Source organism: Ostreococcus lucimarinus, chromosome 15, assembly GCF_000092065.1.
Source record: "Ostreococcus lucimarinus CCE9901 chromosome 15, complete sequence".
In the NCBI taxonomy this organism is placed as follows: domain Eukaryota; kingdom Viridiplantae; phylum Chlorophyta; class Mamiellophyceae; order Mamiellales; family Bathycoccaceae; genus Ostreococcus; species Ostreococcus sp. 'lucimarinus'.
This window is the reverse complement of record NC_009369.1, coordinates 157,545-179,001: the sequence shown is the minus strand read 5'-3', so window position 1 is coordinate 179,001 and position 21,457 is coordinate 157,545. Positions and strand designations below refer to the sequence as shown.

At 62.6% G+C, this 21,457-nt stretch overlaps 9 protein-coding genes across 9 annotated transcripts; 6 read left to right on the top strand and 3 right to left on the bottom strand.

Annotated features, from left to right (window-relative positions):
• Nucleotides 1-678: 678 nt before the first annotated feature.
• Nucleotides 679-2,244, top strand: OSTLU_27784 (predicted protein; the record flags this gene model as incomplete). Its single annotated transcript, XM_001421697.1, has 1 exon — nt 679-2,244. One exon carries the CDS (start codon nt 679-681, stop codon nt 2,242-2,244), a length of 1,566 nt encoding a protein of 521 aa, XP_001421734.1.
• Nucleotides 2,245-5,379: 3,135 nt separating this feature from the next.
• On the top strand, nt 5,380-7,279 carry OSTLU_18320 (predicted protein; the record flags this gene model as incomplete). The annotated part of the gene is made up of 1 exon (XM_001421696.1): nt 5,380-7,279. A coding segment is annotated over one exon (1,900 nt), but the record flags the coding sequence as incomplete, so codon positions are not given.
• Nucleotides 7,280-7,386: 107 nt separating this feature from the next.
• OSTLU_13310 (predicted protein) lies at nt 7,387-11,204 on the bottom strand (the record flags this gene model as incomplete). Its single annotated transcript, XM_001421552.1, has 4 exons — nt 7,387-7,476; nt 9,837-10,746; nt 10,905-10,930; nt 11,067-11,204. The coding sequence occupies 4 exons, from the start codon at nt 11,202-11,204 to the stop codon at nt 7,387-7,389; spliced, it is 1,164 nt and encodes a 387-aa protein (XP_001421589.1).
• An 883-nt stretch (nt 11,205-12,087) lies between these two features.
• OSTLU_40572 (predicted protein) lies at nt 12,088-13,803 on the top strand (the record flags this gene model as incomplete). Its single annotated transcript, XM_001421695.1, has 1 exon — nt 12,088-13,803. One exon carries the CDS (start codon nt 12,088-12,090, stop codon nt 13,801-13,803), a length of 1,716 nt encoding a protein of 571 aa, XP_001421732.1.
• A 650-nt stretch (nt 13,804-14,453) lies between these two features.
• OSTLU_18317 (predicted protein) lies at nt 14,454-15,776 on the bottom strand (the record flags this gene model as incomplete). Its single annotated transcript, XM_001421551.1, has 1 exon — nt 14,454-15,776. One exon carries the CDS (start codon nt 15,774-15,776, stop codon nt 14,454-14,456), a length of 1,323 nt encoding a protein of 440 aa, XP_001421588.1.
• Nucleotides 15,777-16,219: 443 nt separating this feature from the next.
• On the top strand, nt 16,220-17,951 carry OSTLU_27778 (predicted protein). The gene has a single exon (XM_001421694.1). It carries the CDS (start codon nt 16,222-16,224, stop codon nt 17,863-17,865), a length of 1,644 nt encoding a protein of 547 aa, XP_001421731.1. The 5' UTR covers nt 16,220-16,221; the 3' UTR covers nt 17,866-17,951.
• Nucleotides 17,952-17,953: 2 nt separating this feature from the next.
• OSTLU_27777 (predicted protein) lies at nt 17,954-19,123 on the bottom strand. The gene is made up of 2 exons (XM_001421550.1): nt 18,594-19,123; nt 17,954-18,428 (listed from the first exon to the last, which is right to left on the bottom strand). Exons 1-2 carry the CDS (start codon nt 18,994-18,996, stop codon nt 18,064-18,066), a joined length of 768 nt encoding a protein of 255 aa, XP_001421587.1. The 5' UTR covers nt 18,997-19,123; the 3' UTR covers nt 17,954-18,063.
• Nucleotides 19,124-19,442: 319 nt separating this feature from the next.
• On the top strand, nt 19,443-20,114 carry OSTLU_27776 (predicted protein; the record flags this gene model as incomplete). The annotated part of the gene is made up of 1 exon (XM_001421693.1): nt 19,443-20,114. The coding sequence occupies one exon, from the start codon at nt 19,443-19,445 to the stop codon at nt 20,112-20,114; it is 672 nt and encodes a 223-aa protein (XP_001421730.1).
• A 190-nt stretch (nt 20,115-20,304) lies between these two features.
• On the top strand, nt 20,305-21,429 carry OSTLU_27775 (predicted protein; the record flags this gene model as incomplete). The annotated part of the gene is made up of 1 exon (XM_001421692.1): nt 20,305-21,429. The coding sequence occupies one exon, from the start codon at nt 20,305-20,307 to the stop codon at nt 21,427-21,429; it is 1,125 nt and encodes a 374-aa protein (XP_001421729.1).
• Between the last annotated feature and the right edge of the window lie 28 nt (nt 21,430-21,457).

Genomic DNA, 21,457 nt, shown 5'->3' with positions numbered 1-21,457 from the left:
CACGCGCAGCGCCTTCTTCATCAAACTTTTCGTCTTCGTCTTCACCTTGGCCTCTTCCGCCTTCTTTATCTTTCCACTCGTCGCCGCGTTCGCCGCGCGCGCGATAACCTTCGTCCCGCGCCGCGTCGCGTCCGCGTTCGCCGCCACCACCACCGCGCGTTCGCGCGCGCGCTCGTCCGCGGCGAACCCTCGCGCGCACGGTCTCGTATCGCGTCCTCGCGCGCCGTTCGCTCGCCCGCGCGCCGCCGCGCGCGCGACGGCGCCGCCGCCGACGCCCCGGGACAACATCGTCGTCGCTTTATCCGCGCACCGCGCCGTCCGCGCCGCGCCGTCCGCGCCGCGCGTCGATCGACGACGCGCGCGCGTTACGCGTCCACCTCGAGCGCGCGCGCGAGGGCGGCGACGAACCGTGCGCGACGCGCGAACGCGCGCGAGAGTGCCGAACGGCGCGTCACTTCGCGTCGCGTCGTCATGGCTTTCGCGCCCGCGCGCGCGCGCGCGGCGCTCGCGGCGTCCACGAGCGCGTCCGCGGGACGCAGCGCGCGTCGCGTCGCGTCGTCACGGCGCGTCGCGACGCGCGCGCGGTCGCGCTCGCGCGAAAACGGACGAAGAAGTCGACGTAATCGGCGGGACGCGTCCACGCGAGCGTCGAAACATCGGACGCGCGAAGCGACGGCGATGCCGACGGCGATGCTGGCGCGCGTCGGCGACATCTTACGCGCGGGCGCGCGCGTCGCGTTCGTCGCGAGCGATTCGTCGAGGAGCGAAGGTTTGGTCGAGGCCGTGGGCGCGCTCGGGCCGACGTACGCGAAATTCGGGCAAGCGCTGTCGTCGCGCGGCGACATCGTGGGCGAAGACCTGGCGCGAGCGCTGCGCGGACTGTGCGATGACATGCCGGCGTTCAGCGATGAAAGAGCGGTGGAGATCGTGCGGGAGGATCTGGGAGCGGAGGGAGAGGCGGTCGCGGAGGCGGTGCGCGCGGCGGGCGCGCCGCGCGCGGCGGCTTCGTTGGCGCAGGTGTACAAGGCGACGTTAGACGGGGAAACGGTGGCGATAAAGGTGCAGCGACCTGAAATTAGGGAGATGGTGGACGCGGATGCGGCGTTGTTACGGCTCGGAGCGAGCGCGGTGGAGCGCACGGGGAAGGTGAAGGCGCGCGCGCTGGACGCCGTGAATGAATTTTGCTCGCGATTATACGAAGAGATGGATTTCAGACGCGAAGCGGCGAATTTGATGCAGTTCAACGCGCTTTACGGTGAGAACGGCAGCGCGGCGAAATCGTTGCCCAAGCCCGGGATCGTGGTGCCGCGATTGATTGACAAGTACGGCGTGGGCGAGCGCGTCATCGTCATGGAATGGATTGAAGGCGAAAAGTTAACCGCCGGGCGAACGGGCGCGGTGAACGCGGACGACTTGCACTACGTCAAGCTCGGTATTTCGTGCACGCTGAGCCAGCTGATAGAGACTGGGGTGATGCACGCCGATCCGCACGGCGGGAACATTTTAAAATTGCCCAACGGCGGTTTGGCGTACTTGGATTTCGGTCTCGTGTCCACGGTGCCGCAACAAGTGCGCGATGGTTTAGTCGCCGCCGTGGCGCTGTTGATCTTCAGCCGCAATTACGCTGCGGTAGGTCGACTATTCGGCGAACTCATGCTCATTCCGCCCGAAGTACTCGAGGACGAGAGCGAGATGCGCGCGCTCGAGTCGGCGCTCGAGGACGCGGCAAACGCCACGCTGAAATTTCCCGAGGGCGGCGGCGTCCCGAACGTGCGTTTCGACCAACTCCTCGGCGCTCTCGTCGCCTTGGTTCCGCGCTTCAAGTTCGTCCTACCGCCGTACTTTTTGAACAACGCACGCGCGTTGGGCACGCTCGAAGGCATGGCAAAATCCGCCGACGCGAACTTCAACATCTTGGCCGAGGTCTATCCGTACTCGATGAAGAAATTACTCGCCAACCCCGAAGGTTCGCCCGTGATTCGTAAAGTCATCCGCCAGCTCGCCACAGACGAGCGCACGCGCTCGCTCTCCATCCACATGCTCTTCGCCATGCTCCAAGACGTCTCCCTGCTCGCCTCCACGCCTCGATTCCGCGTGGCGCTCGACGCCCTCCGCGAGCGCGAAGGTCGCGTCCTTTTATTCGAAGTCCTCGCCTGCGAGCTTCGAAACGCGCTCAATCGCGCGAAATCAAATTTCATGCGTTTGTTTTCCCGCCGCTCTAGCGATTTCGTAGCCTTGGCGTAGAACATTCGCGTCGAATCAAACCTTTTGCGTTCATTCGCGGCGCCAAATTTTGCATTCTTGGATTGATTCAGTCCCCCCGCGTCATTCGTCGCCGCGCCCGTCGCCATGCCGACCTCGGACGACGTGACTATCGAGAACGTGCGAGAACCGCACGTGGGTAATCGCGCGTCGCCGTACACGGCGTCGAACGCTCACGCCGTGCGCGTCGGCGGCGTTCCGACGGATTCCAACGGCACAAACAACGACAGCGATTATTCGCGCGCGTGGCGCCCGTCGAGCTCCCCGAGCGCGTCTACGGCGTCGAGAACGTTTGATTACAAACCCACGACGCACACGCGGTTCGAAACGTCGTCACCGACGAGCGATGGGGCGCAGTTTACGTTTTTGGAGCAGTTGCGGCGAGACGCGGCTGGACGCGGCGGCGGCGGTACGATCGGTGATGCGACGCGGTACGAGCCGAAGACGACGTTCAATCACGGGTACGCGAATCACTGGGACGCGCCCGAAAGTGGGAGCCCGGTGCGGGACGTGGTGACGAGCATCGGGGCGATCGGGACCTTGGCGGCCGGGAACGTCGCGGCGCCGGCGGACGTCGGGACGCGAGAGGCGAGGCGAAAGGAGGCGATGGAGTACGATTTCAATTGGCGCGAGAAAGAGATCGGGATTGAAACGACGCGTGTGGGCGTCGGGGCGACGGCGCCGGTGGCGCCGGTGGCGGTACCCGAGGCGTCGTTTGCCGCGGCGTCGCCAAATTTTTCAGAGGCTTCGTATTCGACGCCGAAGAAACCTTCGCCGCCGCCGCGCGAGAAAGTCGCGGTGAAGGCGAAGAAGGAAGATTCATGGTCATTTCCCGTCGCCGATCGTAGAGACGAAGCGCGCGATGAGGTGCAGCAAGATGTTCGATTCGCGCGCGTGGCGTCGCCGGAGCAGAGCGAGCCGTTCGTGTCGCCGACGTCGAGCGCGTCGACGAGATCGCCAGCGCCGTGGTCTCCTTCGCCCGTGCGCACGCCGCTCGGAACGAGGATTCCCCCGAATTCGCCCGCGAGCGCACGCACGCGGAAAAATTTAGAGCAGCAGATGCGTCGCGCCGCGGCTTGGGCGGCGGGTGAGGACACGCTCATTCGTCGCCGCCAACACGAAAAGGGCATCAACAAAGTGCTCAACGCCAAACGAGGATTCGGGGCGAAGATGTATCGCTTAGCCGTGGCGGTTGGACACGTAAAGGCGTTCATGAAGTCTTTAGATAGCGCGCGTGTCGAGAAAGCGCACGGTGGTGGTGCAAAACTCGCCATTGTGGCGCTGTGTGCCAACGCCGGTATTCAAGCGGCGCACAGTGTCGTCTTGTCGCTCTCTGCGAAGCTCGGCGAAGAGTTTATGCGACGCGTGGCGATTCCCCAAGCCATCGCTCGTCGTGCCGCACCATTGCTGCTTCCCGCCACCCTAGCCTCCATGGGAAGAACCGACACTGATAGTGCGCGAGGCGTCATCGCCAACGCCGCCGCCGCCATCGTTCCGCCGCTGAGTTTGGCGACGTTCATTGGCGCTTTGTGGCCGATTCCAGGCGGTGCCATCGTCGGCGCTCCGCACGAACACTATGGAATGATCAACCACGACGTCTTCCTCGACGCATTTCCGTGGGTGAACGGCATCCTGCGACGATTGCACCCTGCGACGAACGCCCTCGCCATCTTGGCTTCCATAGAGCTCATGTCCACGGGCGAGGTGCACGCGGAGAACGGCGCGTTGGCGCTCATTGTCGCGAGTATTTTAAGCTTCACCTTGGCTCCACCGACGAACAGAGTCACGATGAACTTCCGCGAGGTCCGTGCGGCGACACAATTGGTCTTCATGTTGAGTTTATCCCACGCCGAGTGCGCGTGGCGCGAAGCCTCGGTGTGGCGCCGCTATCTGACCAAGCGTCAAGGCGGACTCGAAGGCGCAGCAGCGATCGATCGCAAACAAGGCGGCGCGCTCGCTGGAATCGGTGGTTTCACCCGCGCCGCTGCGCGAATGCCCAGGCTCAATCGTCGCCCAGCCGACACCCGCAAGCCAGCGCGTAAGAGCGCACCGAAACCCAAGCCCGCGCGCCACGCCAAGCCGACTACGAAAGTCGCGGCGCGTCCGGCCAAGTCCAAACCCCAACCCAAATCGAAGCCTTCCCGCACCGTCGCGAGGAGATCTCGCGACGACGATGATGACGACGATTTACTCGAACGCATCCAGCAGCGCCTCCCCGTGATCGGGCCCGTGCTCATCATCCTCGGCGGTTTCGTCTTTTGATTCGCGCGCGCCACGCGCCGCGCGACGCGTCCCTCATGTATCATCAACACCCAGCCATCGCGCGCGCCATCGCACATCCAGGACGCACCGCAAAGTTTCTGTACCCGATCCCGCGCAAGGTCGCGTCCATTCGCGCGCACAGCGCGCGTCTCGATGTCGCGCGTTCGCCGCCGCGATTCAAACGCCGCCGAGCTGTCGCCGCGTCCCCGCCGCGCCCGTCCGTCCTCAAACCGCGCCTCGCTCGCGAGTCGCTCGCGGCGACGCGCGACGAACGCGTCCAGCGCGTCGTCGTCGATGTCCTCGCGCGCGCGCGCGGACGCGCGCGTCGGCGGCGCCGTCGCGTCGTCGTCGTCGCGGCGGCACCGCGACGGCGAAAAACCGCTTCGCGACGCGACGAACGCGCGCGCGAGCGCCGAAATCGACGCGCGCGACGTCGAGGCGTTCCTCGCCGACGCGGTCGACGATGCGCGCGGGCGCGAGGACGCGAAACGACGGCGCGTGAGGGACGAATGGGACGATGCTGACGCCGACGACGACGCCGCGGCGCGTTGGAAAGTCGCGGCGAGCGACACGGACGCGGACGACGACGACGACGCGTCGAGAGGCGCGCTCACGACCATGCTCATCGATGCGCATCGATCGCGGGCGAATGGGCGAGGACGAACGGATGATGGGTCGGCGAGCGAACGCGACGACGAAATCGAACGCGCCGCCGACGAGGACGAGGAAGGATTTGAAATATCAGACGGTGAGGTGTCGTTGCACAGCGAATCGAGTCAAGATCGGACGCGAGGGGTGAAATCGTTCGCTGTGGCGGACGTGGTGAACGAGCGATTCGGTAAGGGGAAGCGAGGGATGGTGAGACGAACGGCGTTTGGAAAATCGGTGGAGGACGTTTTGAGCCGAGGACCGGCGGTTTCGTGGGATGAAGATGATTTTGATGACGATGACGATGACGATGAGAACGAGGCACATGATCACGCGTCTTCGCCGGTGCGTGAAAGCGAGTCACCGGGCGTCGTCGTCGTCGGAGAAGTTGAGGCGTCGCCGGCGAGACGGCGTCGCGCCGTTCCGCCGAGCGAGGCGGTGAGTCCGACGGTGCTGTTGGTGCGCGACAACTCGACGGGACGGCGGACGCAGACGTTTGGGGAGATAAACAAGTCGGCGCTCGCTCGCGACAACTCGACGCAACCTCGAATTACGACGGTGTTCACGAAGGCGGCGGCGCCGTGGAAATTCGATCATCGTGTCTTCGGCGATCGAGCTCCGACGACGACGGCTGACAACACCACGCTGGCTGCATTCGAACGCTCCAACGACGACGATTTGGAGTGGACTGCGGCGGTGGAAGAAGCAAAAGTAGAAGGCTTGCGCGTGCTCGAAAAGGCGATGAAGGATTTCGTCAGTCGCCGGAGCGTGGGTCGCGTCGGCGCATCAGCGCGAACGCCAGGCGACTCGAATGAGATGACGCTGGACGAAATAGACGGTTGGGGACACGCGATGGCACTTCTCGAGCGTGCTGATGGACTTTGGACGGGACTTCGAGAGACTTTACCGAAATTGGTGGAGGCCGAACGCGAGACGATTAGAAAGGCTGCCAAGCTCGAGCGAGACACGCTTCTCGACGACAGCAGTCACGCAAGATCGCTCGAGGTGGCGTGGGAACTTACCTTTATCGCCGCAAAGCTGTGGTACAGCAAAGGTTATCAACTCGAACACGCAGTGGGCACGGATTGGGCAACGCAGGCGTGGGCTGTCGTCGGTTGGTTGTTGGACGAATCTCGCGTCGCGAGCTTTCCAGTAGAGCCCAAGAGCGGGATCGTGCCGCCTACACACTTCAGCCAGGAAGAGTATACGCAAGCGATTTGCGAGCGCATCGCAGAGCTTGTCGCGTGGTGGCCGCGATGCACGGCGGATAGACATCCAGTGCGAGTGCTGTGGAAACTCGTTCACGGCGCGAGTGTGAATTCAGGCGCCGCGCAAGACTGGCGCTTGACGGCACGAAAGTCCGCTGCGTGTTGTCAAGCGTGCATGCCCTTGGTGTGGCGACCGTATGATGAGTCCTTCAAAGCTGCAAACGCTCGGTTCGTGACTGGTACGGCGTGTGAGGCGTTGTATCGCGCGCTCGGCGATCATCTCGCAAAGTGCGCGTGCGAGCACAAGGTTTTACGCCGCGAGCTCGGCAAATGGCTTCCCGACGCTCGCTTGAGCAAAATCACGGATGAAGTGTGTGCGTACAAGAATAGCGACAATGAATTCAGGGCATTGGGAGGACACACCTTCCCTTTGTCTCCAGCGGCGCTGCGTCTCCAGCATCGCGCAAGCGTCCACATCGAACTGTTTCGCGCTTGCGCGCAATCTTCTCTGGATGATCAAGCCATGCTTTGCTTGAAGCAAATCTTCACCTCGCTCGCATCGCAGATCAATTGTAGAGACGACCCCGCACCCCGGTGCATCTTACTGCGCGCTGTGACGACATGCCTCGGAATTTGGCTTGCTCGCGGGGCGACGAGCAGCGAATGGGGCCGAGCGAAACCAGCAGAGGAAGCAGTTCGAGCAATGACAACGTTGGCCGACTGTCAAAAAATGACGGGAGCGCTCGAACCATCGATACCAGGGACCACTCACGCGTTTGCCGACGGAGCGGTGATCGCCGAAGCGTCCGCGGCATGGGCCACGGCGTTCGCTGTACTCGGCTGCGCCGCCACCGAATGCAGAAACGAGGGGCTCGAAACTCTGGGCGCGCTTGACAAGCGTGCGCTGTCAAGTGATTGGCGAGAGCGCGTGTTCACGTCAAGGTCTCTCGCAACGATATATTCTCCTGGTTCATTTTCGGATAAGTACGGTTTGAAAGACTTCGACTTAACGTTGTGCTCGTGGTTGGCGTTTGCGGCGGACTCTGTCGCCGGCGGCGCCGCGCCGCTGGCCGTTGCGTTGTGCGCGCGAAGCGAGCTTTTGACAATGAATCAACAAGCCTCTCCAGTACCGACCGTAGGTTGGTCGCAATCTAAAGGAGGCGCCGCCGTTGCGGCGGTGTTACGCGGGAAAACGAAGATTGGCGGCGAATCTCACGTCGTCGCCGCCGGCGAGCGACCGGGAGCGCTCTTGACATCGAAAGAGGGTATTTTTCGCGCTGCGGTCGCAACACTGGTGACGAAAGAGCTCAACAAGCCGGATGTGAAAAGTGACGTGCGCGTAGTCTCTACCATGCGTCGCATCGCCCTCGCATTGCCTGCTCACTGTGTCGGGCTGTACAAGCGGCAAACTCGAGCACGCGACGGCTCACACGAGTCAAACGCGCCGTACGCGCGCATCATTGGCGCTTTAGTTCGAGAGATGGCCACACATTGTGCCTCGATAATTCTTCTCGCCGACACGCAGTCGGCGGAAAATATTCGTGATCAAGACACGACGTTCGCGCTTCCTCGTCTTTCGCCCTCGCCTCCGTCGACGGCGTGGTTTTGGGGTTCGAGAAACGAACGTTCGCCTCTGGGTGAGCTCCTGGCGACGAACTTGGAAGCGTCCGAGCGAGACGTCTTTCGCGCGCATTTGTGCGCCATCGATGACGCGATGAAGACGGCGCAGAGAGATTCAAACGAGCGCGTCCTTGCGGTGACACAGCGACAGCTCGCCATCGCCACGTTCGGCGTCCTCGAAGCCATCACTGGGACTCCAAATTCACGCGCGCGCGAGCGCTCGCTCGTCGAATCCCTCGCGAAAGCGTTACAGGGAATCGGTAACAAACCATTCGGCGTCGTCGGCGATGTTGCGATGAGGCGGTATCTTCCACACTTTGTCCTCTCTGCGCTCAGAGCGCCGCAAAAGTGCGCGGCGAGACGAGTCATCACGTCGGTCGAATTCATGTGCGACTTGATGACGAACGACGAAGACGAAAGCCACGCCATCGCGCCTTCTATGTTGTTGAGTTCGATGGCCTTTCCGCTCATCGTCATGGTGCACGAGGCCACGGACTCGACGAGATCGGGCGACCATCACGCCACGGCGAGCGTCGCCGCAGTGTTGACGGATATTTTGGTCCCGCTATTTGGGGGTCGACGAGCGGCGCGCGAGGTCGAGAACAAATCCGCGACCTCGTCTTCGACGACGACGACGACGACGACGGTGTCAAAGCAGCGAAAACGTCAGGAGCGATTGCAACCTCATCCTCGACCGCTGCAAAAACCGTCGTCGACTCGCGCGCGCTTTCCGTTTCCCGGAGCGCGCGCGCAAGATTTGCCGCAGGAGCCGCGGAGACCGGTGACGAACGTACCCACATCAATCTCTGTCGCCGTGACCGGAACCGCGCCGAACGTTCAGGACAGAACGATTTTGCTCGACGCGGCGTTGAATTCAAACGCCGTGTGGCGCGTGACGCGAGCGTACGCCGCGGCATCGGTATCGTTTCTCGTTCGCGCCGCTCTGGCGTCGCCGGCGAGTCGAGAGCAGAATCAAGTGTCGGTCAATTTGTTCTCAAAATCGAAAGATCGCTCGCCTCGCGCGCTTGAGATTGAGCGATTGAAGGCAGTGCTCGCCACGGCGCAAAAGCTGAACGACAAATCCGTCGCTCTCGAGCGCAAAGAGGCGGAACGCGCATTGAGCGACGCGCTCGCGCCGCTTCCGGAAACCGCCGTCGTTCGCGAGTCGTGTGATCTCGGCGACGTGCGTTGGGGTGACCCATCGTCGACGCCGGCGCTCGCGCCGAACGCGTTCTACGTGGAAGAAAGCGCGAGCGAACGCGGGCGGGCACTTCTCGTCGCGGCGACGAAATTCCTCGCGCAGTGCGCTTCATCCACCGATGATCGCGCGCGCGACGAAGTATCGCGGCGCGTCGAACACATCGAAGCCGCGGTGACGTTCCTGCTCGATCCCGAGGCGATGAAAACATCCTCATCCAGCGCCTCCGTGGCGTCGGCGCTCAGGGCACTCTCACGCGCACTCGGATCGAGCGTTCGCGCGCTACCGGGGCGCGAACGCCGATGACAAACGCGTCGTTTGTTATAGAGCGATGAGAAGTTGAGCCGTCTTCTCGCCGCGATTAGTAGTAGCACGGTTTTTGTAGCATAATCTAGAGAGTTAGTCAAAGTAGCGCGGTCGCACAGCCTGCTGGCGACTGTTTCTTAATTTCATTAGGGTCATTAGGGTGTGTGTTCGTAATGACAAACGAGCTAAATGGTCCGTTGCTAAGACGCTTATTCGTCGTCGCCGCCTTGCACCACGGGCGCGCCGCGGGTGAGCCAGTCGTCGAAATCTTCGAAAAGTTCGCCTTCGTAGTTGGAGTCCACCTTCATGGATTCGTAGAACTTTTGGCCAACCGCCGAGCGCGCAGTGGCGCTCTTCTTCGCCTTAGCCTTGGAGCGCTCCTCCTGCGCGCGAGCTTGCATCTCGCGAGCGACCTTGGCGTACGGGTTGAGGCGTTCCATGGCGGACTTGTTCTTGAGCGGGTTGCGCTTGAGCGGCGCGTGCGCGCGCGTAGCACCAACCTTCGGCGCGTTGACGGCGCTTTGAACTTCATCAGAGTTGATGAGACGCGCCAAGTCGGTTTGCGCCATGATGTTCGTCGGCGGCTTCCAGCCCTTCTTGGACGCGCTCTTCTTGGACGCAGTGCCAAAGATGGAGTCGAGCTTGTCGAAGGCACTCTTGGTCCAGATGATGAATCGGCCGACGTGTCCACCCGGGGCGAGCGTGAGCAAACCGAGGCGGTCGACGGAGCACAATTCCACACCCGGAATGTTGCGGAACGCGCGCGTGACGCCGTTGTCCTCAGAGTACACCACGAGCGGGCCTCGGCGTTGGACGTAACGACGGTTACGCATCTTACCCTTACCGGAACGAATGTTACGGCTCGCCTTGACCTTTTCGACGTCCGCGTACGCACCGAGTTGCTTCAACAATTCAACCGCCTTGGCCGTCTTCTTGATGGAGCTCGCGCTGTCGTCGACGACGAGCGGCACCTCCGGAACGCCCTCGACGCGGTGACCGCGCGCGAGCAAAAGCGCCGGCACGGCGGACGCCGCGAGCGCAGAGCACACCGCATATCGCTTCTCCTTCAAGTTCACGCGTCGGTGCCAGCGGCGCCACACCTTGGTCGGCGCGAACATGCGACCGCCGCGGCACATGTTCCCGAACGCCCCTTGACCGGCGCGGTGCGTACCGCCGCCCGGAACGCGCGGAATACGAGACACGGCGCGACCGGTACCCCAGGATTCAGCCGCAGTTTGGTGCCTGTTCGTTTAAATCGATCTTTCGTCAGTCTCTCGTTCGAGTTCGCTCGCACCGCGCCGCGCCGTCGTCGTCGTCGCGCGCCTCCGAAACCCTCTCTGGTGAGGGTTCAGACGCCCGCCGAGGTCGCGATGGATCGCGCGTTCGCGTCGTCGACGCACCCAGCTCGGTTGTACACCGCATACGCCTATCGCGATCGCAAAAACGACGCGCGCACATTCGTCAGTCGTCGCTCTCTCGTTCCCGCGCCCTCGTTCGCGTCGCGCGCGCGTCCACGCGTCGCCCTCGTTCGCATCGCGCGGTCGCGTCGCGCTCCGCCGCACCTGACGGTTGTTCTTGTTCAGCCCCGTGTGCACGGCGTTGACGATGTCCGGACGAATCGGGGAGAGGAAGACTTCGGGCAGGGCGCTCGTGGCGCCGTTGCCGCCTTGGACGGAGACCACGGGGAGCGCGGCGGGCATCGTGCGCGTCGCGAAAGGCCGATCGCGCACGCGCGTTAGGGCTTTGGCGCGCGCGCCGGTCACGAAAACCCGTCCCGATTTGGTCACATGTTACGTATGCGTTTTCAGTGAGGCGGGCGTTTTATTTCACTCGACGCGCGCGAGACGACGCCGCGGTCGGACGCGTCGCGATCGACGTCCGAACGCGCGTCCGGTGTCTACATTTTCGACTAAGCTACGGCTCTACTTCTGCGCGGCGCGCGCCTGCGCGAGCGCCGCGCGCAGCGCCTCGGTCTCGGCGCGCAAACCGTCGACGAGGACGTCGCGCGCGTCCGTCGGCGGCGACGTCGCGGGCGCGCTCGCGGGCCTCGCTCGCGGCGTCGATCGACGACGGCGAAGGTCGTCCGCGCCGTCGCTCTCCGCGGTGGCGACGCGGAGTCGCCACTCGAGCTCTTGGTTCGCCTCGTCGAGTCGTCGCGCCTCGTCGCGCCAGCGTCTCCGCTCTCGCGTCGCCGCGCGCCACCGCGCGGTGACGAACGCGAGCGCGAGCGCCGTCGCGCACGTCGCGGCGTCGACGCTCGCGAGCGCGTCGGCGGCGCGCGAGACGGCGTCGTCGCGCGTCGACGCGGTCGTCGTCGCGAACGTCGCGGTCGGCGCCAACGCGCGGGAATCGTCCGGCGCGCCGCGCGTCGTCGCCGTCGCGCGCGTCGCGCGGCGCGCGCGCGAGGGCGAGACGCGCGCGTCGGCGCGCGCCGTCGCGCGCGCCGTCGCCATCGCGCGCGGCGTCGCGCTGTGCGGAAGACGACGGATGGATGGATGGATGGATGGACGAATGGGTGGATTCGGCACGACGCGACGCCGCGCGGCGACGACGGCGCGCCGCGACGCGACGCGACGCCGAGCGATGTCCGCGGACGCCGCGCGCGAGCCCTGGGCGCGATCGTACGCCGAGGCGACGGTGAAGCACGCGAAGCCGCGACGCGAAGACGATGGAGATCGATCGGCGCCGACGCGGTTCGCGTACGGCACGGCGGGATTCCGAACGACGGCGACGGCGTTGCGATCGACGTGCTTTCGAGCGGGCGCGTTCGCCGCGGCGCGAGCGATGGCGCACGGGGGGAAGACGACGGGGATGGTGGTGACGGCGAGCCACAACCCGGCGTCGGATAACGGCGTGAAGCTCGTGGAACCGTCGGGAGGGACGCTGCCGATGGCGCTCGAGGGCGTGGCGGAGATGTTAGCGAACGCCGAGGACGGGGACGCGGAGACGCAGGTGCGGGCGCTGCGAGAGGCGATGGCGACGGCGGCGCCGGCGGACGCGGCGTCGGCGAACGCGTCGGCGCGCGTCTTCGTGGCGAGAGACACGCGAGAGAGCGGACGCGCGCTCGCGGACGCGACGCTGGCGGGCGTGCACGCGATGGGCGTCGAGGCCGTCGATCGCGGGATCGCGACGACGCCGCAGTTGCACTATTACGTGTATTGCGCGAACGTCGGCGCCGACGACTCGGAGCGCGCGTATTACGATCGCTTGTCCGCGGGATACGCCGCGCTGACGGAGAGGGACGAAGACGAGGACGAAGACGACGATCACGGCGCGACGGTGGTGATCGATTGCGCGGACGGCGTGGGCGGTGTGAAGTTGTCGTCGCTCGGCGAAGCGGTGGCGCCGTACGGGCTCGCGTTTGATTTGCGAAACCGAGGCGACGAGCCGACGTCGTCGCTGAACGACGGCGTCGGTAGCGATTTCGTGCAAAAGGGAAAAACTATCCCGACCCGCGGAGGTTTTGAAAACTTGCCCGCGGGCACGCGGTGCGTGTCCATCGACGGCGACGCGGACCGACTGGTTTATTTTCAAACGACGGCCGCTGGGGGCGTCGATTTGGTCGACGGCGATCAATTGGCGGTGCTCATCGCGTGCTGGATGAACGCGCGCGTCAAAGAAGCGGCACCGTATTTGAATGACATCACCGTGGGCGTCGTGCAAACGGCGTACGCCAACGGAGCGTCGACGGAGTTTTTGACTCGCGAGCTCGGCGCGGCGCCGGCGTGCGTGCCGACGGGGGTGAAACACCTGCACCATCGAGCGGAGGAATTCGACATAGGGGTGTACTTCGAATCGAACGGCCACGGGACGGCTTTGTTTTCCCCGAGCGCGAGCAAGGCGATCGAGGACGCGACGGTGGAGGCGCTGGTGGCTCGCGACATGCCCGCCGTCAAGGCGCTCTTGGCGTTGACGAACGCGCAGCGGGTCATCAATCCCTCCGTGGGCGACGCCATGAGCGGCATCTTACTCGTCGAGGCCATATTACGGCGAACCGTCAAGGCGCCTCGTTTGGGATCGTTTTACAAAGATTTGCCCTCGAGACAAACCAAAGTCGTCGTCGCGGACAGGACGAAGATTCAAACCTTTGACGCCGAGCGCCGCGTCGCCGAGCCGGAGGGTCTCCAGGACGCCATCGACGCCATCGTGCGAGCGTCGAACGACGCTCGATGTCGCGCGTTCGTGCGTCCGAGCGGTACGGAGGATTGCGTTCGCGTCTACGTCGAGGCGAGCGAAGAGACGCGCGTCGAGGAGACGACAAGGGCGATCGTTCGAGCCGTCGAGGCGCACTGCGGGTAGTAGTTTTGATTGATTGATTGATTGATTGTAATCCAGTGTCGATTCGAATTGAGAGAGCGTTCGTTCCGGCGACGTCGCGGGATGACCGCGCGCTTCTTCTGGACGCCGACGTCTACTACGCTTCAACCCATAACAAACATCGATCGCCAGCGCGACGATCGGTGGGGACGATTTTAGCTTATTTCTGTCATCATTAGCCGACGTAGCTCAGTTGGTAGAGCGCAAGCCTCTTAATATATGAGGTTTCCCGATGAATATCGGGTCCGAAAAAATAAATCCGAGCGAAGCGGGGAGTTCGCGCTCCCAATCGCATTCTCAGGTTTCGCGTAGCGAAAGCTTGTGGTCCAGGGTTCGAGCCCCTGCGCCGGTATTCTTTTGATTCTTTTGTTCTTTTGTTCTTTTTCGGGTTCTTTTCTGTGATTTCCACCAGCCTGCGTTTGAGCGCCGAACGCTCGTACACGTTTTGTGCGTTGATATCTGGTACTTAAACGATTCTTACGATTCTTCTTTTTGGTTTTTGATTTATTCACCTCACTGATTTCGTACCCGTCAGTCCATGCGTGCATCGGCGATCCACGTGTTGACTTGACTTCACTTCGTGTGGTGTGTTTTATTACAAAAGAAGTCCACGTCTGAAATCTGAAATTATTTTACACGCGCACGACGGCGAACTCGTCGGCTTCGCCGTCCATTTCCCGGTGCGTCGATGATGTGCGATCGGAAGTATCCAAAACAGCGGACGCACCAAAAGAGGGCCGCCGAGGCCGCTCTGGGTCCGTCGTCGTCGTCATCATCATCATGACTTTCGGCACGAAGACGAACGGCGACGTCGCGCCGCGCTTCGTCGTCTCGCCCGGATGGGGGTCCTCGCTCGCCTTCGCGACTACCCCAAAAATTCCGAAAACGCCGCTGATGTACGCCAAAACGACGGCGACGCGCCTCGTGGCGCTCACGGCGGCTCGAAACGCCGCCGCGCGCGTCATCGCTCGCCGCGACTCGACGTCGAGCGCCCTTTGAATCATAAACTCACCGTACGAAGCGTACCCCGCGAACGCGAACGGGACGTTCCAATTCGTTCGTGAACGCCAAAACCAACGATACGCGAACGCGGTTCCATCGATCGCGTACCGCGGACGGAACGCCGCGATGGCGACGTTCCAGGCAAAGTATAATCGAGCGGAAATGGCGAGCATGAAAATCGCCGCCCCGAGCGCCTTCGCGACGCGGTGCGCGCGAACTCTGGTCGTATAAGACGACATCACGTCTTCGACGTCCACCAAAGAGCTGGCAATTTTCTCAACCGTGTCGCGCAAATCGGCTTCGGTTCTCGCTTGCACGACGGGCGAATCCACGTCGTCGTCGAACGTCAACGTCGTCGCCGGCGTGTTCATCGGCGTCGGCGCGCGTCGCTTGGAGACGTCCAACTCTGACGGCGATATCGCCAGCTGTGCGAGCGATTTGAACACGTTGAACGTCTCGTTCACGCGCGACAGCCTTCCTCGCTTGCTCGACATCACCACCGTGACGTCGCCCGTGGAATCCGACTCGAGTTCGGCGTCGTCCACCGACGCCGGCGACATCATCGCGCTCTCGTCCTCGAAGTCAAACGAAATCTCCGCCACCTCCGCTTCCTCCTCCGGTTCATCCACCTCCACGAGCGCGCGCACCCGCGACGCGTGCTTGGCGCTCATCGCCCCCGGCGTCGACCCCGCCAAAAACGTGTTGCATCGCGTCGTCGGCGACGTCATCGTCGCGTTCGCATCCACCGCGGCGAGCGCTCTCCGAGGCGACGCGCTCGTTTTTTGACCCTTCGCTCGTCGCGCGGTCGCGTTCTCTTCGTCCGCGGCGCCACCGCGCCGCGCCCATCCGTCCTTCGCGCCGTCCCCGTCGTCGTCGTCGTACGTCCGCGTCTCGTCCAGCGCGTCGCGCCAGCTCAACCGTCGACGCGTCGCCTTGGTCGTCGCGCTCGCCATCGTTTCGTTCGCGAAGCGTTCGCGTCGTTCGCGTCGCTCGCGTCGCGCGTCGCGGTGTGCCGCGCGCGTCGTTCGCGTCGATTCGACGATTCGTCGCTTCGTCCCCCTCGCGGCGAAAAAACCGTAACTCTGTCGCCCATCGCCGCGCGAGCCGACCCACGACGCGCGTCGCGTTCGACCGTGCAGTTTCGAAGCTTTTTCTTCGCGTGCGCCTAAAGCCGTTTGGCGATTTTTTGCCGCGTTCGTTCGCGCGACGCCGCGCGTCGCGCGCCGTCCGATCGCCGCGCCGCGCGCGAACCGCCGACCGCGCGAACCGTCGGTCGCGCCCGCGCGACGCGCGCGCCACCAATAATCGACGCCGCGCCCCGCGCTGGCGAATTTTTTTCAAAAAAACAAAAATTTGAACGACGGCGGCGGCGGCGACGGCGACACACACCGACGGACGATGGCGCCGTCGCCGACGTGCGCGAAGAAGCGAAAGACCGCGACCGATGGCGTGGATGCGTGCGTCGTCCTCGACTACGGGTCGCAGTACACGCAATTGATCACGCGACGCGTGCGCGAGCTCGGCGTGTACTCGATCTTGCTGCCGGGGGATGCGGATTTGAAGCGGATCGAGAGCCACGCGCCGAGGGTGATCGTGCTGTCGGGAGGACCGAATTCGGTGCACGTGGACGATGCGCCGAGCGTGCCGGAGGGGTTCTTCGAGTACTGCGCGCGCGAGTCGATACCGGTGCTGGGGATCTGTTACGGGATGCAGCTCTTGGTGCAGCGACTCGGCGGCGTCGTGGAGGCGGCGCGCGGGAAGGGGGAGTACGGACGCATGCCGGTGGTGTATGAGAGCTCGGATTCGGTGCTGTACGGCCAAGGGTCGAAGGCGGGCGAGCGCGAGCAGGTGTGGATGTCGCACGGGGACGAGGCGACGAAGCTGCCGGAGGGATTCGCGTGCGTGGGGAAATCAGAGGCGGGCGCGGTGGTCGCCATCGAGGACCCGAAGCGAAAGTTGTTCGGGTTGCAGTATCATCCCGAGGTGACGCACAGCGAAAAAGGGTTGGACACCCTGAGAAGGTTCTTATTCGACGTCGCGGGCGTGAGCGCCGGGTGGTCGATGGCGAACGTGCTCGAGGAACAAATCGCCATCGTCAAGGAAAAAGTCGGCCCGGACGCGCACGTCATCTGCGCCTTGTCCGGTGGCGTCGACTCCGCCGTCGCGGCGACGCTGGTGCACAAAGCCATCGGCGATCGCTTGCACTGCGTCTTTGTCGACAACGGGTTGTTGCGATACAAGGAGCAAGAGCGCGTCATGGAGATGTTTCGCGACAACTTGCACCTCCCCGTGGATTGCGTCGATCACTCCGAGCAAATGCTCACGCGTCTCAAGGGCGTGACTGATCCGGAGAAGAAGCGCAAAATCATCGGCGCCGAGTTCATCGAGTGCTTTAAAAACTTCAAGGGTGAGATTGAAAAGCGCACGGGCGTGCGCCCGACGTTTTTGGTGCAAGGGACGCTGTACCCGGATGTCATCGAGTCGTGTCCGCCCCCGGGCAGCGATCAAAAGCACTCGCACACGATCAAGTCGCACCACAACGTCGGCGGCTTGCCCAAAGAACTCGGTTTCGAGCTCGTCGAGCCGCTTCGCATGCTTTTCAAGGATGAAGTTCGCAAGTTGGGCGCCATCATGGACGTGCCGCGCGCGTTTTTGGCGCGCCACCCGTTCCCGGGACCGGGGCTCGCGGTGCGCATCCTCGGTGACGTCACCGCGGACAACGCGTTAGATATTTTGAGACGCGCGGACGAGATTTACATCAACACCATTCGTGAATTCGGGATTTACGACGACATTTGGCAAGCGTTCGCCGTGTTTTTGCCGATTCGCACCGTCGGCGTTCAGGGCGATCAACGGACGCACTCCTTCGTCATCGGCTTGCGTGCGGTGACTTCGGCCGACGGCATGACGGCGGATTGGTTCCCGTTCGAGACCGATTTCTTGAAGGAGGTCAGCACGCGCATCACGAACCAAGTCAAGGAAGTGAATCGCGTCGTCTTGGACGTGAGTAGCAAGCCTCCGTCGACGATCGAGTGGTGCTAGGACGTAGTTTATGATAACGATGATGAGAGTATGGCTCGTAGTTATTCTCCATCTGATCCGGAGATCTAATGTGATGTGATGTGATGAAAAGACAAAACTAAAATGAGTTCGAGACTACCGTATCGACGCTCGCGAACCAGCGATTCGCGAACGCAAAGTCTTGATTGTCCGGCCTGGATCACGACCACACACACTGCTTTAGTGATCCATGATCGGAATCTTCGTGCGCGGCGCCTGCTTCTCGGCCTCTTCCTCCTGCGGCGGGTTGCGCTTGATGGACACCGTGAGCTCGCCGTTCACCAATCGACAGTTGATGGCGTCTTTTTCCGCCACCGCGTCTTCGGGAAGGCCGAACGAGCGATCCATCTTGCCGTAGAACCGTTCGTACGCGACCCACTTCGCGCCCTTGTCCACGGTTTCGTCTTGTTCTTCGGCTCGGTGCTCGCGCTTTGCCGTGACGTGTAAGATGCGATTCTTTTCGTCCACCTCGACGCTGACATCCTTCATCGACAGGCCCGGTAAATCAGCCTTGACGATGTACTTGTCCTTCTTTTGAATCACGTCTGGTGGTGCGCGGAAAGGGTCGACGATGAGTCAAACGTCAGTCGTTCACGTCGTGATTCGAGGCTTCGTCTCGCTCTCGTTTGCTCTCGCTCGCTCGTGATTCAAGGTTTCGTCCCGCTCTCGTTTGCTCTCGCTCGCTCGCGTCGTCGTCGTCGTCGTCGTACCCATCGGAAAGTTCAAGATTTGTTGAGGCACCCCTTGCGTGTGATCGGCGTGCATCGTGATCTTAAACGGATCCAGCGTCTCAAACGGCGCCAGAGCCCCGCCCGTCATCATGTCATCCATCAAGTTCATCATGTTCGCCATCTCTCTCTGCATGCTTCTCGACAACCCGAACGGCGTCATGCCCGACATCAGACTCGGAAACGCCATCATAGAAGACAACGGCGACCGCGCCAGCGCTCGCTTCTGCTCTTGCTGTCGCTGCAAACCACCTTGCTGAGATTGTTCTCCCTGTTGTTGTTCGCTCGTCGCGGTTTGAGATTCCGCCTGCGACGCGCGCGTCGTCGTCCCGACGCCTCGCGCGCCGACGCGCGCCGCGCGTCTTCCCAACGCCAGGCCTCGCATCGTCGTCGTTCGTCCGCACGTCGTCGTTCGCGCGTTCAGCGCGGAGCAGAGCATGAAGGGTTTCGTTCGTTCGTTTTTTTCGTTCGGTCGCGTTCGTTCGTTCGTTCGTTCGAGCGAGCGGCGCGTCTCAGAGTGCCGTCTGAGAGGTGTCCCCATGTCGTCCCGAGACGGCGACCGACCGGTGTGGATTGGATTGGATTGGATTCGTTCGCGTCACTTCGTCGCGCGCGTCCGCGCGGGAGTCCGTCGACATGGAGCGCGGCGTCGCCGACGCGACGCGCGACGACGGCGCGAGCGCGTCGAGCGCGCGCGCGCGCGAAGGACGGAATCAGAATCAGAAACGAGCGCAGAATCAAATGCAAAATCAGAATCCAATGGATTTGATGCGACGCGCGGAGCGAGAGATTGAAGAAAACGCGGCTCGGCGGGCGCGGCGAGGGTACGCGATGGATGCGTGTTCGGTTATTTACGGCGCGGCGAAACCTGGGGAGGATGAGTGGGGACGACGGGCGCGCGAAGTGGACGAAGACGGCGACGCGAGCGCGGCGGCGGCTTCGGGGGATTCGGACGTCGACGATGAAGACGACGAGCGGGATGACGATGAAGACGCCGTGATCGCGGATGAAGAGTTTAAGGCTGGCGTGCGCGCGTTGAAACGGGGCGATTTGAACGAGGCGTTGCGAAGATTTGTGTACGCGGAGTCGTGCTGTCCTCGCTCGATGACGGAGGCCAAGGAAAAGTTGTTGAAAACGATCGCCCAGACGCGAGCTTTGCTGGAACAAGAGGACGAGGACGAGGGTGATGACGACGAATTCGTTTCGCGCGATGATGACGAGTTCGACGACTCGCGAGACTTTGACGACGCCGGCGACGAGTTCCACGACGCCGAAGGCGCCGATTCGGAGACGGGTTGGAGCGATACGGACGCGTCGTTGGCGGATGATGCGTACAGGACGGCGGTTTGGTTGTTGAAATCCGCCGCGGACGAACGGAAACCCGCGGATACGGAGAAGATACGCGACTTGCTCGAGCGCGCGCGCCAGTTTTGTCCGCCGGCGGCGAGCGAGGCGTTGCATCGCATTGACGATTTGCTCGCGAGATTAGACGTAGAGGTTTAGACGCGCCGTCGCGACGATGGCGCGCCGGAAGGACTAGAAGTAGACGCGTTCGAATAGATTATAGAATCACGAGCGCTTTATCGTCACTGAATCGCCGCGTCGTACGATACGATCGCGCTTGAAAATGTCATCGAGTGGTCGAGCGCGATTATCGGCGGCGCGTCCTCACACATCGACTCGCGAGACACACATGAGTGAAGTTCAGGCGCGTTTGAGAGCCGCGCTCGTGGCAATCGCGGAAGAAGACGTGAACGCTTTGTATGAAGAAGAAATTGAGGATGCTATCGCCACCTTGGACGACGGTATACGACCGGAAGAGGATGCGGAAGGAACTGTGTCTGGTGCGTGCGCCGCCGTGGGGAGGTTGGACCTTCTCGTAGAGGCGCGCGTGCTCGGGTATCCTTGGAACGCGAAGACGTGCGCGAATGCCGCCTCGTCTGGATATTTTAGGATTTTGAAGTACGCGCACGAGCACGGGTGTCCTTGGGACGAGAAGACGTGCATGGATGCCGCCGATGGTGGACATTTGGACTGTCTGAAGTACGCGCACGAGAACGGGTGTCCTTGGAACACGTCGACGTGCTCATTTGCCGCCAATAATGGACATTTGGAGTGTTTGAAGTACGCGCACGAGCGCGGGTGTCCTTGGGACGTGTGGACGTGCGCGCATGCCGCCTCGAATGGACAGTTGGAGTGTTTGAAGTACGCGCACAAGCGCGGGTGTCCTTGGGACGTGTGGACGTGCCGTGATGCCGCCTCGAATGGACAGTTGGAGTGTTTGAAGTACGCGCACAAGCGCGGGTGTCCTTGGGACGAGGAGACGTGCTGGTATGCCGCCAAGAATGGACATTTGGAGTGTTTGAAGTACGCGCACGAGCAAGGGTGTCCTTGGGACGCGAAGACGTGCTGGTATGCCGCCAAGTATGGACATTTGGAGTGTTTGAAGTACGCGCACGAGCGCGGGTGTCCTTGGGACGCGAAGACGTACTTTTGTGCCATGTCAAATGGGAACATGGAAGTCATACTCTTCCTGATTGAGCGAGAGCATCCACACGCGCAGAGTCTACGACTCACCTGGGAAAAAGTAGCGATGCCGATTCTCCCGGACGCCGACGCGGTAATCGGTCTCGAAATCGCACTTTCTCGACATCGGCATCGACACGACGCCGACGGCGGGCACGTCTCCCTTCGCGAAATCTTGCCTTTCTGGCGAGAGCACAGACGACTGTATGACGAAGCGCACAGAGCGGCGCGCGTGGACGCGTCGCTACCGGAGATCGACGAAGAACGGCGACGGGTCACAGATGCCGGATGACGACGATGACGACGCGATGATGTAACGT

Bases quoted from the DNA above. Each gene is read 5' to 3' on its own strand.
- OSTLU_27778 (XM_001421694.1), top strand. From the start codon at position 16,222: ATGGCGCCGTCGCCGACGTGCGCGAAGAAGCGAAAGACCGCGACCGAT.
- OSTLU_27777 (XM_001421550.1), bottom strand. From the start codon at position 18,996: ATGCGAGGCCTGGCGTTGGGAAGACGCGCGGCGCGCGTCGGCGCGCGA. The intron at 18,429-18,593 runs GTACGACGACGA...GCGCACCACCAG, and splicing joins AATCTTGAACTTTCCGATGG to ACGTGATTCAAAAGAAGGAC.